Here is a 20,200-nt window from a genome sequence, read left to right on the forward strand (position 1 = left end):
GTGCTATAAATTACTCATTCTGCTTGAAATCAATCTTTTAATGTGGCAGCACCTAAACGTTGGAACTCTCTACCTATTGATGTCAGACAGGCACCCTTGCTGTATTCTTTTTGGCATCTGCTTAAAACATGTTTGTTTAGGCAAACTTATCAGCTAAAGATCACCCCCACAGTGAGTGGTTCAGGGGTTACATGCCCTGCCACCTGTGCAGCCGTGGGCAAGCTGCATAGTCCCAAGGAGCCCAGTTGCCCCCCAGCTGGCAGTTGCGGACAAGGGAGGGGCTGGCTTCTGCAGCTGTGGCAAGCTGAGCAGGCCCTAGCCAGCTGGGAGGACTAACCTCAGAGGGAGGCAATGGTAAACCCCCTCTGAATACCGCTTACCGTGGAAACCCTATTCATAGGGTAGCCATAAGTCAGGATCGACTTGAAGGCAGTCCGTTTCCGTTTCATCCAGACATGTAGAAACTGAGATTAAAACACGTATCTTTTAGCCTGTTGTTGATTTTAATTATTTGATGAAAGCTTATAAATACTTGTTTTTAACAATCTTTTATTGATAATTTAATATTTTCTTTTTAAACTGCTTAGAGGTTTTATCACAATCAAGCGGTATATAAACATTGTTAAATAAATGAAATAAAGTGCTTTGAGTACTTGAAAGTACCTCACAAATGTTAAGAAATAGTATGTACATCCCTCCCCGTTGTCAGAGTGTATTCTTGCCTTTTTCCCCATACATTCAAGCTTCCCAAAAGCCTTTTGTTGAAGTAAAAAACAAAGATTTATGTGTACACGCAAATTAACTTTTTTCTCTCTGCTGCTTTGTGCAGGTTTGAATGTATTGGATGACAGCAAGAATTATATCTTGCCAGAAGATAAGGTGATTGAAGAAGGTTCCAACATCATTTTTTGCTGCATTGCGAAGAAAAATGAAAAAGTAACAAAGCATTTCTTGTATGGCATTGAGAGAAATCAGACTTCACTGCAACGAAGAGTAACTTTCACTGCAAAGAATGTTCAACTTTCCAATGAAGGAGGCCACAACATAGAATGTGATTTTTCTGACGGAAGACGCAGTGGGACAGTTCTCTATGTAACCAGTAAGCAGAAAATATTTGCTGTTTCTGTTGAGGGAGGGGATTATGTTCGTGGGGAAACAGCTTTTTAATCTAAATGGCCAGGTTTGGGATGATTATATATGTATACTACAGTCAGCATGGATTTTTCACATTCCGCAATGTTGAATTGAAAATACACCCCATGCCATTCTTTTGCTTGCTATAAGCTCATTTCAAAACAAAACCTTACTAAACCTGTAGTCCTGAACTCAGAAACGCTTGCTTAACCCTCTAAATTTTCATGGCGATACACAAAACAGTCAGAGAGAATTGAGAGTTCAAAGTGTAAAAAGAGAGAGAAAAAACCCAGACCCCTTTTGGACTTTTTTCTGTCAGAGTTCTCATAATCTGTTGAAATTCATTAAAAATTAGCCATGTTCACAGAGTACCTGTAATCCTATTACTGACCTTGCCCCATATTCTGACCTTCATCTTCTGTAGTTTAGAAATTTAAAAAATGCCTGGCTGATTTTTAATTAATTTAAGAAATTTAACATTGAATTCCATGATAAGGTAGGAATGCTCAGTAAGAACCGTCAGTGTTCTAAAAGCCAGACTCACAGCTGCTTGGCTTGCCTTATCAGGGGGCCACACCCACACCAGACCTTTATTTTACTTGAGACAGTCATGGCTTCCCCCAAAGAATCCTGGGAAGTATAGTTTGTGAAGGGTGCTGAGAGGAGACTCCTATTCGACTGACAGAGCTTCAGTGGCCAGAGTGGTTTAACAGTCGGCCGCTCTGATTGAAGGTCTGTGAGGGGAACAGGGCATCTCCTAGAAACTCTCAGCGTCCTTTACTAACTACACTTCCCAGGATTCTTTGGGAAAAGCCATGACTGTCTAAAGTGAAATAAACGCCTGGTGTGGATGTGGCCTGGGAGGCTACATGTGCCTGCCGTAGAATAAAAAGTTGGGGGAAACGCTGAAAAAGAATGATACTGTTCACAATGTTTTCCTTTAGGAAAGGAAAGGGGCTTCCCCTCTGCCCAGTGCCCATCCATCCAATATCCTCCCCTCCCCTCAAATGTTGTTGATTAGGTGAGACTATGATTTTAGGTTTGTATTGCCTGATCTCAGTCTTTCTATTAAGCACTTTTCTGGCAGTGGGGATGATCCATGACAAGTGGGCCTGATGTTTACTGGTGAAATTCAGTTGATGGTCTGCTCACCCATAACCTAAGTTAAACTGTCTTTAAAGATGGTTGAAATGATGAAATGAATGAAACAAACATTATAACCTAGCTGTGTTTTAACAGGACAGCCTGATCAACCAAATGATCTAATCTGTGAAACAGAAGACATGATTGACTTAAAGTGTTCTTGGGACCCTGGCCAAATAAATACTTATTATTTTTCGTTCTGTAAAGCAAGCTTCACTTTGTCAGATGTGTAAGTATTCTTGAAACCCCAATCATGAGAGATCCTAGGAACGGACAATGGTTATGCCAGGCTTTGTAGGATGCTTTCTTGAAAATTGTTGAAGAAATTGATCATAGAAGACAAATGTGTCTTGGAAGATTATCAGAAGGTTGGATTGTGGCAAATACTTCCACTTTCACACAACCTGCCTTGCCTGGTTTCAGAGTTGATGGATCAGGCATAGCAATTTTTAAATTTTTTGTAAACCACCCAGAGAGTTTTGGCTATGGGGCAGTATATAAATGTAATAAATAAACTAAATAAATAATACAGCCATAAACTATATATGTTGTAAATTGTTAGTTGGTTCTAATTAGCTGGACAAGTTGTTTTCACAGAGATAGCAGTCCAGAATCTCTAAAAGTGACAACTTTTAGTATGCTCAGATGCACACCAGTTTTCCCCTGTCCAAAAGATTTAATGTGTGTTATTTTGAAGCTGGAATTTATTGTATTTCTTTCATGTAACCAGTTGTCCTGGGGAATGTACCATCCTGCTGGAATTTAGAATAGTTTTGTTCTTTTCCTCTGGTAATTGTGATAGTTAGCAATTAAGCTTAGGAATGTATAATAAATTTGCATTTTTCAAAGGAAATTTATATAAATATTGATTCCTTTGGGCACTGATCAGTCTTCTCATCTGAGAGGCTCACACCTTGCTTGCACCCAGATAGCCTTGTGATCCAGGTAATTATGAATTAAAGGGTATCTCACCTCTGCATCTGTAATGTCTTAGTTTGTATTTTATTATGTTCTTATGATTTACTGTGTTCTTATGATTATTGACTAACCTTATTTATTTTCTCTTCTGTAATGTGTAACTAGTTTTATTAAGTAAAGGAAATGTGTTCACTAAAACTTATATGCCTGAGACTCATCTCTGAATCCTACATTTTCTGTGTGCTGAAACAGAAGGGGGCCTAACTCTTGCCCTTAACATGTCTTCTGTTACAGAGGAAACTAGGAGAATGCAGCTTAACTGTCAGACCTGGAGTTTGCTATATAGAAGGCACGCTTGGATTTCCACACTGAACAGAGCAAATTTGCCATCTGATCGAATGGATTATTTGCACTCTGAACTTAGCTGGAGGAAACCCTTAAATTTTGTGCATTAGACTCTTTAGATGACGAGTAGGGGAGCCTATGACCTCCCAGATGATGCTGGGCTACAACTCCCATCATCCATGACCATTGGCCATGCTGGCTGGGGCTGATGGGAGTTGGAGTGAAAAGCATCTGGAGGGCCACAGGTTCCTCAGTCTTGCTTTAGATTAAGAGCGAGCTCACTGGATGTCTATTCTGTTGTACGGATTTCATATGCTCACAGTGGCCTGGGGCAGATGTAATGCTTGCTTTCTGCAAACCAGCAGTCTGACTGTTAGCAAACTGGGAAATGTAGATTTTCTCCACCCTCCTCCTCCTCTCAGGCATGAAGTTCCCTCCATCTCCACATTTGCTTTACTCATGACCTGGTTTTGATAGCTGTTCCAATACTCACTACAGATAAAGGTAAGCAGTGTTCCTCACTTAACCAGGGTCTGATACCAAGCTTTGAGCTAATCATAGTTAAGAGAGAACCTGGTTAGTGTTAATGCATGGTTAGCGTTGCTGCAGATAAAAAGGTAAATAATTCATGGTTAAAGCTGAGGAGGGAAGGCAGGGAGGAATCTTCTTTCATATCTTATTTCTTATGGCAGAACAATAAACTCTCTTTTCTTTCCCTCCACAACTTCCACGATTTCTTGAAAGTTCCGGTAAGACAATAAATTGTTATCAACGGATTTGTTCATTCAAGATTGACAAGCCAATATACACTTTAACACTGAAATCCAAAAATTGTCTTGGAGAGAGACATGCTCATTCTAGTTTTGAAGTAGTTCACAGAGGTAAGGATTTATTTTCTCTATAATAATAATAATAATAACATTTTATTTTTAGGCCGCCTATCTGGCCGAATGAATCAGTGTTTTGATACGTCTTTATACTTGTACCTATTGTCACGTTCTGGACATACAGAATAGGCTCCTGTATTCTGCAACTGGGTCAAAACATTAAACAAAAGCTTAAATTATACCCTAACATCCCTAAGGCATTCGTGGATAAAGTGAGCCAGAGGCACTCCAGTTCTATCCCTCAAAGAGATTTCTAGACAAGCTGAAATCCCAAGGTGCTAAATCTCAACAAAGAGATGTACAAAGAGGAGAACTGTGCTCATAGCTTTAGATTGCTATAGCAAGATGCTACATGATAAAAGAAAAAGGCAAGGCAAGGCATCCTTGGATGCATTTTGGAAGAAGCCTTCAAGTGATCTGTATGCAAGGCTTACATGACTAGCTGTTTCATTTCAGACATGGTACTGTTAGTTTTGAATAAAACGTTTGCTGAAACATGTTGAACTGCTCTTCTTTTTTCTAGTGTAGGAACCTATCCCTGTTCTTTCCATGTTATTCCTGCCTCTGGTACCAAAGTTCCTGTTAAAGAAGTTGTGTCCAGGAGAGCATGTGCTTTTCTAACTGAGGCATTACTGTATATTATACAAGTGATATGTATAAATGAGAAGCCCCATGTGGTACTATATTTCTGCTGCATAATTTTATAAGCAGTAATGCATAAGTGTATTCATAGCTATATGCATTGTTTTGTGTGTATCTGTTTATGTGCTAGTTGCTTTACGAAATCTGAAGCATACATGGGTATAAGATGTAAGTTGTTCATATTTTTAGCAGCACTGGAAAAAATATCAAGTTACTTCCTGTCAAGATCAAGGAGCAAGATGGGAATTAGAAAAAGATCTGTGTCGATAAGCTTGGCATTAAGATTTTTAGACAATTCTATCCCTAGCAGTGGTTTATTTGTTCTCAGTCAGACAAACACTTGGGAATCCCAAAGGCAAAGACATCTACATATGAAGTGTCTGTGCTCATGACTTTGGCACCTAAACATGGAGACTGGTGAGACACAAACTACTTCCAGAGCATAAGCAGAGTGTAAGCCCTGAAATGTAGCAACAGCAACAAGGACATTTTCTCCAGTTATGTGTAGGGTGAACAACATATTGCCACTGCATTAATAAAATAGGATTCATATTTCATGCTGACATTGTCTTGCTGGCATGATGGTCAGAAGGATCTGTGCTGAGTTAATGGTGGGTTGTTTTGTTGTTGTACGTTGGCAGGGTATAATCCACCAGACAGTATTATGTAAAAGAGATAAGACATAGATACTGAAATCACCACTCTGAAATGGCAACATTGGTTTTGATTACTAGGTTCATTTTGGCTGCAATTTGACACAGTCTGTTGAGCTCCATCCTAGCAAGAATGGCCTTGGTAGGCATCCAGCTTTTGTTCCCTCCATGTTTGGAACAGGAGGAAGCAGCTGCCTCTAGTGATGGGCAAATTTCCCCCATGCTTGATTTGGATTGAGACTGGTACTTAACATGCAAAAATGGCAGATGCTCAGATAAATGCACACTTCTCCTGCTTGCTCCCTTGCCTTAGTTCTGCTGTTTGATGCCAGCAGGAGGGAGGGAAGGAAATCTCTCTTTTCCTCCTGTTATTGCTATGGCAGCAAAACAGATGCCAGAGATACTGGGAAATGCAGTGTCAGGGCCGGGAGCATTGGCTCATTGCCCTGGTAGCATTTGAGAGGATAGAGGAGATCTTGTGTGCTTTCCTTGCCCCACCTCTGCAGCAAATGCAGAAGGGTGCTCTGTTTGTGTGTGTAGGGGGGAGGAATTAGTTGCCATTTTACCTGGCTTGAATTAAAAATTGTGCTGGAGAAGAACTCTCTCTCTCTCTCTCTCTCTCTCTCTCTCTCTCTCTGTGTGTGTGTGTGTGTGTGTGTGTGTGTGTGTGTTGCAAAGCTCACCTTATGTTCAGGGCAAGCATTTTGAGCTGCTGGAGTTTGTTTTTATTTAACAATAAATATATACTGCTTAATTTTAAAAACTTCTAACCTGAGCTAAAGTTTATAACTCAAGCTTTTTAAAAAAATGTTATTTTGTCAATTTACACAGTAGGACCCCATTCATATGGCGGGTTACGTTCCAGACCCCTGCCGAAAAGCGAAACCTGCCAAAAAGCGGAACTCATTCAGTAGAATGGTGCCCGACGCCCAAAAAACGCCATAAAAGTGGAATAAGTGCCGTATGAGTGGGGCCTTACTTTAATTGAAAGCTGGCGTATTAGCGGAATGCTGAAAAGCGGGGGCCTACTGTACTGCTATATATATTTCAAAGTAATCTCTGAGCGTTTACAACATAAGAATATCACAAACAACAAAAAAGCATAACAATCTACAGTTTTAAGGCCACATAGAACAATTAGATAAGATATGCTCCTTAAAACATCAATACATAAAACTAGTAAGTTGTATTCACTGAAGTCCAACTCATAGTAGACTCTCTGAAATGAATGAACCTAAGCTAGTCATGTGTATTGACAATGGGTCTGCTCTGAGTAGGACTAGCTTTGAATGCCATCCTAAAACAATTAACATATGAGGACCATACTAACTACTTTCAGAAGAAAAACACAGAAACACAACTGAGACAACCAGTCCTGTCTACCCACCCATAATACACAAACATGTATTTATAAGTGATAGCAGCACTTCTGCATATCTGAGTTTATGATCTGAGCCTGATTATAAACTCCAGCAGAGACACCCCTGGTTTTGATGCAGTGGTCTGTGAAAGTATATTGCAATGATTCAGGGTTATTTTGCATGCTTTTACTGTCCAAGGTCCTTGAATTGTTATTTCAGAAGTATATATATGTATATTCATTGTTCCTTTCTGTCTTTTAAACCAGTTCATCCTGTGGCCCCCTCTGATCTCTCAGCAAAGTCTCTCAATGCTACTTCAATCCAAATAACATGGCATTTAAGTTATATAAAGGGAAAACTGTTGCTGTTATGCCAAATTCATGGCTCTTATTATGGCGGGGAAATACAGGTGAGAACCATACTTGATTAAGATAAAGAAATATGTCATGATCTTTTTCAGTTTCATAAGGACAGATAGATTAGCCTGCAAAAGCAAAAGCATTCTTTTTAAAATGTGGCAAAAAGCTTCCATGGATTGGGCAGGCTGCTATGTATCAGATGCAACTGCATGGCTTGTGCCACGGAACTGTGTTGTGCAGCACAGTCCTACGTGTGCGTACTTGGAAAACGCTTGTTCTCATGTTACAAGAAACTGCAGCTGATTGTTCTTCTTTCACTCCTCCCTTAAAACGAGCAGGAGCAACAAGCCATAAAGTTTAGCTTGCTGTAACATTCAAATGTGTAATTGCAGTTTGTTTTCCTTCCAAAGCCTAGCATTGTTCTAGGCTTCCTGATTGTTTCTCCCAAACAAATTGCAATGGACCTGGATTCGCACATCACAATAAGGCAAGCTTTATGGCTTGTTGCTTTTATTGAGTGGGGAGAGTGAAGTGGGAACCATCTACGCATTCATGGTAAGCCATGAACTGTAGCTTACTATGATCAGTGGTGGTTGGTGACCATTGAGAGTGGAAGGCAGAGAGGCCAACAATAGGTGGAGCCAGAACCAATGTCAATCTAGTGCTGCCCCCCATTTTCCTCCGCTTGAGTTCTGTAATGGCCACACTGAGCCTAAGGAGGAGGAAGTTGACAGCCAGTGCCACCCCCTGGACTGGATGAAAGTAAGAAGGCAGACTGAAGTTGGTGTCCCATTTGCCTAAGGACCAGCCTCCACTGATTGTAATGTGTGAACGAGGCTGCTGAGTTCATTTGGGTGTGTTTCCATGTAATTGTGGATATGATTATAGCTTTCATTGTTTCAATAATTTGTTTAAAATAAAGCTATAAACACCAAATGTCAGTATTTTCAACAAAAGCAAACAAGTGTGCGTAATCCTAGAGAGAGCCTTCCATCCTTAAAGATCTAAAAAAATGTATAAATTGTAAAACAATGCCACTGCCATCTTATAAACAGGAGAGAGATGAGGAAGCATAAACTAAAGTCCTGGCCTTAGTCAAGTCTAACTTAAGTCCCATTGCTTGCAGGATTTTTTGGACTGTGTTTTCTAACAAGAAAGTTATGGTTGAAACTTGATTCCTTTGATTGATCCCAGTTTTGCTTGTCACCAGTTTCTGATGTATTTTTGATGTATTGCATGTAATAGATTTTAACAACAAAAAGACATAATTTGACCCGTAACATTTTTAATATTTATGGTTTCCAGTACAACATTACAGTGAAGAACAGTAATGGCTTACATCACAGTACCCTGGATGAGTTGCAGCCTTATACAAACTATACTTTCAGAGTACGCTGTGGTGCTGCTGTTATGCCCTTCTGGAAATGGAGTGAATGGAGCAAAGATGCAACAAACCAAACACATGAAACTGGTGAGGATGCAAAATAAAGACTTTATTTTGCTGCCTGTTGTTTAGTCTGGATAAAGGAATGGATTTTATTGAGGAATAAAAGACTATTGGATTTGGAGGGCCATAACCTGAAGTGGGGATGGCATGGATATCTATGGTATGACAAAGTAAAAGCAAATGTAGACTTTAATAATGTAGACTTTGCTGTGGGGGAGAAGTTTGGGGTGACCAGACTGACCATCCTCCTGTACAGGATACTGTTTGTGCATCTTCATGGGCTCATGTTGTATAACAAGAGTCAGGAAATGGAAGGAATTTTCACTCTGTTGGGAACGTTTTGAATGCTCAGAAAAGAAAGATTGCAAAAATAAAAGGAATGCATTAGGTCAGGGGTTCCCAAACTGTGGTTTGTTGACAACTGGTGGTCTGTGAGCTTCATTTAGGTGGTCCATGGCATGTCTGCAGAGTTGTAGTTGAAGATAGAAGCAGGGATGTGCTCAAATTTTGCAAAATTCAAATTTGACACTGGATTTCCTATTTATTTGCTTTTTTTTTTTTTTGTCCTTGCGGGTTTTCTTTTAGTGGCTGTCCGCAGCTGAAGCTGATTTAAAAAAAAAAAAATTTCAAAAAACCCAATATTAATATTGGTATTTTCCTTAAAATATCAATGTTAATATTGATATTTCTCTCAAAATATCAATATTAATATTGATATTTTGAGGGGAATGTTTTTTTAAAAATTATGAAAACTGATATTTTAAAAAATATTGATATTAATATTGATTTTTTTGTGGGGGGAAGGTATTAATCACAAATAGTGAGCATTGATCCCTGATGAAGTGGTACCAGAAGGAAGATTGACAGAGCAAAAATCAAACCGGCACTGAAATATGGATCTCATCCCTAGATGGAAGATGGCAAAACCACTGCATTGAATATTCCTATTCATATCCATATTGATTTTTATTTTTATGGATTCTTTTATTTCTTGTATTGTATTCTGTTATATTAAAAATTGAATTCTATGGCATTCTGACTGTAATACAATAAAATACAAGTTTAAAAATATAAAAGAAGCAATAAAAATGCAACCAAAAATCATACAGCACCTAGCACAGCACATTACAGTTGCTATCGCAGGCAGAAAAATCATTAAGTGGTCTGCCAAGACCCTCAGCAATTTTCAAGTGGTCCATGGGGGGAAAGTTGGTGAACTGCTGGATTAGGTAACACTCGTCTTTAAATCTCCCCCTTCCCTTTTTCCATACTTTCCTGATAATGGAGCAGTGGCATCAAGACATTTTTTCTCCATTCTTCCACTAAGACATCTAGAATACTGTTGTAGCAACAGTATCCTGGGCAGTATCCAAGGAGCACTGGGAAATGATAGTAGTTCCCAGGGCTCCTAAGTTCATCGGAACATGAATTGATGTAATGAACTGTGAACCAAACGTAGTTTGATGTGTAAGTGTAGGGGTTGGTGTGTAGTCAGTCTGTGTGTGTGTGTGATGATATATTACAGGTTATCTCTCATTGTTGCAAAGTCTCCTGCAAAGAAGTTATTAACTTTGCCAGCAGCTGAAAGCAGATGCATCTGAAAGCAGAAGGCTATCCTGTAGCCTGCTGTTAGCAACAAAGGAGGCTCATTTAGCTACTTTCACCACCTAGATTTTATAAAATGAACTACATTCCACAATGATATAGCAGTGTCTTACTTGCTTTGATCTGCAGCTCCATCAGGGCGGCTGGATATTTGGAGAGACATTAACCCATGTTTGGAGAAATGTAACATAACTGTATTCTGGAAGGTAAGTCTACTCATACAAACAGTGATGATAAGAGATGTTTTTTAAAAAAACCAAATGAACAAAAACCACTATAAATAAAATACTTAACATGTACAATGTACATTACAAGTTATTGTTCCATTAGTATTTGAGGGTTCCAGGAATAAAATAGAATAGAATCGTAGAGTTGGAAGGGGCCTATAAGGCCATTGAGTTCAGTCCCCTGCTCAGTGCAAGAATCCATATTAAAGCACACTCAATAGGTGGCTGTCCAGCTGCCTCTTGAAGGTCTCCAGTGTTGGAGAGCCCACCACCTCCCTAGGTAATTGGTTCCATTGTTGTACCATTCTAACAGTTAGGAAGTTTTTCCTGTTGCAAGTATATTATTAAGTGAGTTAAGTAACTGGAGTGCCAGAATAAGGTACATGAAGACCCTTTGCTTCCGATGAAATGTGATGGGCTTAAAGGTTCCTTTAAAAAAAATTAAGCCAAGTGACCATTACTCTGACTTGTGGTACTGACTCCCATAAGTTAGATATTCCTTCTGTGAAGTCTTCTCCTTTATCTGTCCTGCGCCTTTTGCAAATAGTTTCTACTGATTCTAGTATCCTGAGAGGGTTATGCTCATCCTTCCCAAGTGGTGAGACATTCCGGGCACCCAGTGTTTACCTGTGTGGGGTGGGGGTGGTTTCCTTTGGAAGGAGGTCACTGGAAAGCTTATTGGCATTTTGTGATATTTGCATTTATTTATCAACATATTTATTATTTATTTAATTAATTTATTACATTTACATCCCACCTTTCCCCCATGAAGCTCTAAGGTATCACTTCTGATTTTATCCTCATGACAACCCTGTGAGGAAGGTTAGGCTGAGAGACAGAGACTGGGCCAAGGCTATCCAGTGAGCTTCATGGCAGAGCAGCGATTTGATCCCGGGTCTCCCCAGTTCTAGTCCCAGCTCTCTAAGCACTACACCACACTGGTTGTCAATATACAAGTTGAATGTAGCTGTAGGCACAGCTTAAACACTAAAAGCAGACCACCAAATCCATGGCCCCACATTGGATCTCCAGAGAGAGGCACCCTCTAATCCCCTGGTGCTGTTAGTTTATAGAGCCCCCAAACCTCTCTGCTCATATGCAGTCTGTTTCCAGTGATGATGGCTGTATTATAGCCTCCAGCATCAAAGACAGTTACTGGGAAACACAAGTGGGAGAGGGCTGTTGCACTCATGTCCAGTTTGTGGGCTTCCTGTAGCTATCTGCTTCGTCACTGTGAGAACAGAAGATTGGGCTAGATAGGCCTTTGGTCTGATCCAGCAGGGCCATTTCTATGTTCCCTTCCAGATCTTTGTCTCTATAATGGCAGTTGGTTCTCTTTCACAGAGAGAAATGGTGCTTACACACACACTCCCACATAACATCCTCCTTAGCTGGGAGGTGAAGAGAGCATACCACTTTCATGACCTTTCAGGTTTTTCATAGCCATTCAGGAAGCATCCACAGGCCACTTAGCCAGCAATCTCCCTAACAAAAGGAAGGTATAGCTAGACCTAGCCAGCAGGCTTAACCAGCTTTATGGGGACCTTCTGGTCCCATTCATGGTCTCCTGTCCAGACACCCCAATTTCACAGCAAAAGCTCTGGTGAAATAGCTTTTGGGGAGAGACCATAGCTCAGTGGTAGAACACATACTTTGCATGTGGAAAATTCCAGGTTTAATCCCTGGCATTTCCAGTTAAAAGGAGTGGGGAACAGGCAGTGGGAAAGATCTGGGCCTAAGACCTTGGACAATCACTACCAATACTGGGCTACATGGACAGGAAGATTTGACTCAGTATCTTCTTGAACTTGAGTTGCTGTTTCAAAGAGCAGGGTGGAACTGTGTTCCCTATTCCTGGCTGGGTTTTTTATATGCAAAGTTGTTTTTTTAAACCACATAAAACCCATTGTGCAAGAGAGTCATTGTTTGTGACGGCTACCCTGTTGACTCATTGGTCTTGTTGCTTCACACTGCATGCACTTGCCAGTTGGCAGCTTCTGCTTTTGCAAGATGGAAAAAACAATCTGGTCATCCGCTGCCAAACACAGTAAACAAGAGCAACTTGGTCCTGTTATAGAAAGGGACGTGGTTTTCTTTTCCTCCCTTTAGGTACCACCAGGCCTTCATGCTTATGGAAAAATCAGAAAGTTCGAGATTTCCTGGGAAAAGTTAGAGGAACCTATTGTGCCTCATCATGTTGACTTAAATCCCACATGGAATAACTACACAGTTCCCATTGAGAGCTCTTCTTACAAAATCAGTGTCTCGGCAAGGAACTCTGTTAACTCATCTGCTCCTGCTGTAATTGTCATCTTGGCAGCTGAAGAGAATGGTTTGTACAGTTAAGCTTGTTGCTTCAATGTGTGGCTCTTCCTTGTGCCCCACTGAGGCAATATTATGCCTGCCCATTTTGAGAGGCTTATAGAACCCCAGTTCACCCAGAACTCCCCCTTCTTCCATTTTTCTTTGCTGAATCTGCCACGGTGCTATAACCTGTGCAAATGCTGCACCCTGGATATTGGGCCTCCTGACTGGCACAACACTTGGGAGTTTACCCAAAGAGTCAGTTTACACAAGGGGTGGAGAACCTCCAACCCACAGGCCAAACGTAGCCTGCCAGCAGTTCAAATTTGGCCCACAAGGCAGTTTTCTACAAACCATGCCCTCCTGTCCTACACCTGACATCATATGCGATGTCAGGTGGGGGACAGATAGAGATGTGATGGGCAAAGCACAGTTGGAAGCCTTAAAGTACACTCCTGTTTATGCATTGGTAAGCGAAAGTAGGCTTTGGCTCTACCACCCATCAGCAAATTGGCAGGAGAACCAATGCCTGCTGGATCAGGAGTGCAAGGGAATTCCTCGCCAGGAACGCCCTCGTCCACATGATGTCTGCCGAAAGCAGATTTCTCCTGTAAGTGTTAAAACAGGTGCATGATGCCTAGGCTGCGCAAGGTGCTTTGAAGTCCCGACTTCAGGACTTCAAAGCACCCAATCACTTGATGTCGTTGTGACCTGTCAAATTTGGCCTGTGAGGCTAGGTCCTGATAAGGATCTGTCCCATGGAACCAAAAAATTCCCCACCTATGGGACACTATGAGAGCCAGTGTGGCGTAGTGGTTAAGGTGTTGGACTACGGCCTGGGAGTCCAGGGTTCGAATCCTCACACAGCCATGAAGCTCACTGGGTGACCTTGGGCCAGTCACTACTTCTCAGCCAGTGGAAGGCAATGGTAAACCCCCTCTGAATACTGCTTACCATGAAAACCCTATTCATAGGGTCGCCATGAGTATTGTATTTATTTATTTCGGTCATAGACCAGCAGAGGGTCGCCATAAGTCGGAATCGACTTGAAGGCAGTCCATTATAGTTATATATGGGACACTATGCATTAAAAAGATTAAATTGTGTGTGATGAAAAAGGCCACTCACCTGTCAGTCACTTGACATCCTCATTCTGTCAGATGATTGACAGGTGGGTGGTGGGAGTGGGTAAGAGATGAAGATCTGGCCAAAAAGGTTCTCTACCCCTGCTATACAAGCACAGAAAACTGGAGAGGCTTTCCTTCAACAGAAGGCAAAAACAGGCATACCCTGCTTAACGTCGCTTCATTTAACGTCGCCTCGCTATAACGTACATGCTCCATACTCCACCATACCCCGCTTAATGTAGGTGTGCTTCGCAATTATGGACACTTAATGGCATGACACCGCTGCCATCTAGTGGTGATTGCCGTGCAGTACATGCATAGATAATTGCTTCACTTTAAGTACATTTTCACTTTACATACATGCTCCGGTCCCATTGCGTATGTTAAAGCGGGGTATGCCTGTATGCTGTCTGTATGGCTTCATTTATTTCTTGCCTTTCATCTAAGCAGCTCAAGAGGTCTGTGTCCTAAGAATAAACCTGCAAGGCAGATCAAACTAGGAAGCCGTGACTGGCACAAGGTCATCCAGGGAGCTTCCTGGCTGAGTAGGGATTTGAGTCTCTGTCTCCCTAGTCCTAACCCTAAGCCTCGCTGCTACACTACATTAGCTTTCTGATGTTGCTGCATCAGATTCTCAGAGAACAGAAAGCTGCATCACAGATTTTTGCTAACTCTAGGTAAAAAAACCACCCTTCGGCTTCAGAAAAAAATTAATTTCTCTAGCGCTTTAGGAGCTGCTACAACTAGAGTTAGGATATTTATGCTTAATGATTTTATTAATTTATTTGATTCCTTACCCGCCCTTTACCATAAAGCTCAGGGCAGGTTATAACAATAAAATACATGCCTTAGCAATGGGCCTTCTTCACCACACTCACTGGGCCTGACTTGGTCTGCCTCTAATCAGTCTATGCCTCAAAGATGGTAGAGTGCAGATTTGTCAAGTTCCAGTTAAGGACAGGTGCTGCCCATGTAATCAGCTGGAACTTGAAACAGTTTCCCGTTTGTTTGTTTTTTAAACTCTAGAGTTTATCAAGGGGTATAATCTAGCCCCTTATTAGGCAATTTTTCGGTCGATCATGAGAGACTCTTCTGAGTATTTTCATTGAAGCATCCAATAAATTAATTACTGAACAGGTATTTCTGAATGTAGTAATATCTCTTCGACATTCAACAATTGTTGGCTCTTAAATCCTCAACTTTGTTCTTCTGATTTAATGATTATGTATTTATCCAGTTGTGAACTTTTTAATGGTTGGTTGACCACAATAAAATGTTGTTATAACAATGAAATATACAATTATAAAACAAATAAAATAGTTATAACTATAAAATAAGAAAAGTGTAAAAAAAATAAAAATAGTTTAAAAATTAAAAACAGGTCCCACTTCCTTCTGGGAGAAAGGGTAGGATATAAATTTAATAAATATATATATAAACAGTTGAAACTAATTCCAGTACGGATGCAGGTTGGGATACAGATTTCCACTTAAAAGGCTTGTTATGGGATGTCTTTTAGGTGGGTTTTACTTATGATCTGTGGTCATATTTGAGATTGGTGTATGTGTGTGTATTATATAGTGTTTATGCACACCCAGGCACATGTTTTGTCTTCCTCTGCAATATGTACCTACACTCTTACAAGAGTTTATCTTGTGCTGTTTCTTTTGCATGCAGCTTTTCTGCAACTAGGCTATATTCTTTTTGTGAGATGCTATGTGCTTCCCATTGCATAGGCCTGGTATCAGTGGGGGTTTACAGATGGATATCTTCTGGGGTGACAGTGGACTAGATAGCTTTTTGGTCCCTTTGGCTCTGGTTCCATTTCGTTGCTTCTTTGCTGGGACTAGTTGGACGACAGCTGTCTCTACAAAGGAATAAAAATATTACCAGAATAAACAAATCTCTTAATTTTTTTTAGGCATACATTTTTGCACTAATCCAGGGGTTCCCAAACTATATATATAAAGCAATAAAATACAATAATAATAATATATAATATAATAATAATAGTAAAATTTTATTTCTAGGCCGCCTATCTGGCCAAATTAACGGCCATTCTAGGCAGCATACATAGACTAAAATATAACATAGAGTAAAATATAACATATAATACAAAACAAAACCCCAGTAGTCTATAGACAACCCGAGCAGCAGGTTCACGCACACATACACACACACGGTCTCTGGCCCCTTCAGCAGTTGCTGCTTTTGTAGCTGGAGAGAGACAGGGCCCCACCCTTCCAGGCCAGGTGGAAATCAGCCAGAAATGCAGGGAGCAGGTCTTGCAGAAACTGCTGTCTGCTGTCCAATTAAAAGTCATACAACGTTTAGCACAGTGCAGTTACAACAAGCAGAAAGATCATTAAGTGGTCTGCCAAGGCCCTGATTTTAAAGTGGTCCCCGGGAAAAAAGTCTGGGAATCACTGCACTAATCTAAATGCTACAATATACTTCTTTTCAGGTTATGTGAATTGCAGCTATGAAAACACAATTAACAACACAGCAAATGGCATTTATATTTCGTGGAAGCCTCAAAACAGGTTTGATGGCTATGTTGTTGACTGGTGCAACTATCCTAAGTCTCACCCTTGTGATTTCCAGTGGAAGAAATTTGGCGAAAATGACTCCAGTGCTCTCATTACACCTGGTAAGAATGGCACACCATTGTTGTTGAATGAATAATTCTTAATTAAGGAGGCATTGAATATTCCTATAGCTACGACGTGTCAACATCTTAGGAATATATGAAAGACCATTGGTTCCACTAGTTTGGTATTGCCTTCACTGACTTGCAGTGGCTCTCCAGGGTTCTGGGGAGATTCTAGGGACTGAACCTGCAAAGCACATGCCCTGCCACTGATCTGCAACAAGGTACTAGAGAGTGTGTTGGTAGTTCTGTTCTTGGAGGAAACTGATTATCTGGATCCATTTCAATCTGGGTTCAGGCCTGTCTTTGGACAGAATTGGCCTTGGCCACCTTGATCATGGCTGGATTATAATGGTGTAATGGAGCAATTGCTCCAGGGCCCATGCCTGCAAGGGAGCTTAGGTTCTGACCTTTCTTTTTAAAGTAAGTCTCTAAGCCTCCTGGAAGGAAAGTTATGAAGCAAAATGTGGAGGTAACGTTCTAAACAACTTCTGTGAGATGAGGCAGCCTGGCTGCTCCCACATTTCATTGTTTGTAGCCAGGGCCGGTTCTAAAGGGCGGCCAGGTTGGGCACTGGCCCGATGGCCCCTGGAGCTACAGGGGGCCCCTCAGATGCCCCCCGCTCCCCTTCCATGATCCGTGCCCCCAACATCCCCTCACATCTCTCCACTTACCTATCTGCTGTCTTTTACCATTGCCCTTAACGAAGATGGTGGCCGTGGTTTCCCTAAGGTACTGAAGCCCCTGCCGCCATCTTAGTTGATGGCAGAGATGCGCGCACATAGCACTCATGCGTGCCATCAACAAAGATGGCGGTGGAGGCTTCATCCCCTTAGGGAAACTGCAGCCGCCATCTTCGTTAAGGGCAATGGTAAAAGACAGCAGACAAGTAGGTGGGGTGGGGGGCTGCGTGTGCGAACGCGAACGTGCACACATGCAGGGGCCCAGGGCAAGCTGATGCCCAAAGGCCCCGGCATTCCTGGAGCCGGCCCTGTTTGTAGCCAATAAGTGAAGTCAGAGCTGTGATTGATAAGTGAGTTGTTTGGACAACAGGCTATAGGAATCCCTGGGGTCTTAAAGAGCTGGTGTTTCCCTCTCCCCTTTAGTGCATTTTTCTTTCCTGCTTATGCCTTGTTTTCTAGTCCTTGGAATCTCTGTACTGTCTGTACACCCCCCCCTCTCTCTCTTTGTATCAGGAAACCTTGCAGATCTCTTTTTCTGCTATAGGTCCAACCTTTGCAGTCATCAGAGGAGACATTGATTGCCATTTGGAAACCTTTCAAAAACTGAACTTTTCTATCATAGCCCCAACCCAAAATGGGTCTTATTCTGATAGCCCAGTAGGGAAGAGAGCCTGGCTGAGAGTCCAGAGTCCGTGAGTTCAAATCCCCACTCGTATCTCCTGGGTGTCAAGGGCCAGCTAAAGATCACTCCCACAGGGAGTGACGCAGGGGTTATGTGCCCTGCCACCTGGGCAGCCTTGGGCAAGCTGCATAGTCCCAAGGAGCCCAGTTGTCCCCTGGCTGGAAGTTGCAGACAAGGAAGGGGCTGGCTTGTGCAGCTGTGGCAAGCTGAGCAGGTCCTAGCCAGCTGGGGAGGACTAGCCTGAGAGGGAGGCAATGGTAAACCTCCTCTGAATACCTATTCATAGGGTTACCATAAGTTGGGATCGACTTGAAGGCAGTCCATTTCCATTTTCCATGTTTACTTTATATTATCTGTAAACTGCTTAGGGAATTTTGCTAAAGAATGTTAAGCAGTGTATAAATAGATAAACAAATTTTCATCTTTGTCTGGAAGGTTTTTAAACAGGGGTTAGGAAACTCAACCCTGGAGACAAATGTGGCCCTCCAAGTCTTTCTAACTGGCCCTTGGGACTCACCCCAGGGCACATTCCCACCAACCTTAATCTGCCCCTCCTTGAGTTCATTTGCCTGGCTGAATGTGTCTTTGAACTGTGCGAATGCCTCTTGCTTGAATGGTGGTGGTGATGTGTGTGGGTGTGATATGCTCCGACATTTGCATAGTTGAAAAAGGTAAGAGTAGCATCTACTGCTGTGCCCACTTTTGACTGTGGCCCTACTTGCTACGGGAACAGCCTCTGGAAGGTTGCCCAGAAGGGAATGTGGCCCTCAGATTTAAAAAGGGTCCCCACCCTTGATTTAAAAACTGGAAATAAATGAAAATATTTTTTCTTAATGACTTACATGCAATCTATATATTTAACTTCCAAATAAATATTTTGAAAGTCGCAGTTTCTGCACCTCTAGTTTACAGAAACAAAGTGGAACCACTAGTTTACCTCCTAAATTGGAATACAAGAAGAAAAAACTGGATACAAATGTAGGCTGCTGTAACTGTGAAACCTCAATAGCTATGGCTGTACAAGCTCTGGCTTCAGCTAACTGAAATAAACACACTCATTAGCTCAGCTGTTGAGGTGTTATGGAATGTTATAAACATTCCAGCTGCTCAGTTTAAAAACAAAAATCAAAACCTGTCAGCACAGAAGGATTAGTCCTGAGGTTCAAAAGTGAAATAGGCTGCGCCAATGTCAACTTAATGGAAGGGTGTGTGTGAGTAGTGTCTGTATAGGAGCTTTGTATGTAAATGGTATCTTTATATATTTGAATGGGGGAATGTGTGAGATAGCTGAAATGAGAATGGATTTAGATTAGACAGACAGACACTCTCCCTCTCTCTCTCTTTAATTAATCCCCATTCCGTTCATTGCAAAACCTCATGATCTGGTTCTTCAGAAAACAGTTTGTTTGATACAGTAAATGGAATCTGAAGTTCATCTTCAGTCTCTAATTAATGACTCTTACCTGTATGTTTCCTGAAATGTGTTATTATTCTAGATGCTTTCAGTTCTGGGGTGAGATACACATTCCGTGTGTATGGGAGTTTAGGTGATGAAACTCATTTACTGGAAAAGAAGGCTAAATATCTTGAAGAATCTGGTAAGCCAGCAGCACTGTTTGGCAATGTTGAAACTATTGTGTTGAATGAGTCTTCTGGAACCAAACTCTATAGGGACACAGTAATTTCATTGGTTTGGATCTTAACAGAGCTCACATTCACAAAATTAGACTTTCCCATCACCACTGCAGCTACCACCCACTCTTGGAGATTGGGGGACCTTTGTGAAGGGTGTAAGGAGCTGTAGACAGGGAACTGGTAGAAGATGCTTCCTCCTTATGTGAACTAAGGAGCAACTTATGATCCGAGTCATTGCTTTCTTCCTACCATAAGCAAAACATTGTGATGATTGTAGTCCTCTCCCCTTTAATTAGTGAGAGATATATTGGACTCATGTTAGTATTCAGAAATTTATTACAGCCACCTATGTACTAAAGCAGTACAGCAACTGTAAGATGTGCCTTTTATCTGTTATG

The 20,200-nt window shown here is 41.4% G+C and overlaps 1 protein-coding gene across 7 annotated transcripts in view; it reads left to right on the top strand.

Annotated features, from left to right (window-relative positions):
- The window catches only part of OSMR (oncostatin M receptor), a 97,865-nt gene that overhangs the window by 47,105 nt on the left and 30,560 nt on the right, over positions 1 to 20,200 (top strand). For all 7 annotated transcript variants that reach the window (XM_061616816.1, XM_061616801.1, XM_061616825.1 and 4 more), the window contains 9 exons: positions 830 to 1,099; positions 2,374 to 2,506; positions 4,285 to 4,421; positions 7,350 to 7,492; positions 8,748 to 8,913; positions 10,624 to 10,700; positions 12,831 to 13,053; positions 16,617 to 16,802; positions 19,664 to 19,765. In XM_061616816.1, coding sequence (XP_061472800.1) covers positions 830 to 1,099; positions 2,374 to 2,506; positions 4,285 to 4,421; positions 7,350 to 7,492; positions 8,748 to 8,913; positions 10,624 to 10,700; positions 12,831 to 13,053; positions 16,617 to 16,802; positions 19,664 to 19,765 — 1,437 coding nt within the window. The remainder of the gene's footprint in view (positions 1 to 829; positions 1,100 to 2,373; positions 2,507 to 4,284; positions 4,422 to 7,349; positions 7,493 to 8,747; positions 8,914 to 10,623; positions 10,701 to 12,830; positions 13,054 to 16,616; positions 16,803 to 19,663; positions 19,766 to 20,200) is intronic.

This window comes from Rhineura floridana, chromosome 1 (assembly GCF_030035675.1).
Source record: "Rhineura floridana isolate rRhiFlo1 chromosome 1, rRhiFlo1.hap2, whole genome shotgun sequence".
Lineage (NCBI taxonomy): Eukaryota > Metazoa > Chordata > Lepidosauria > Squamata > Rhineuridae > Rhineura > Rhineura floridana.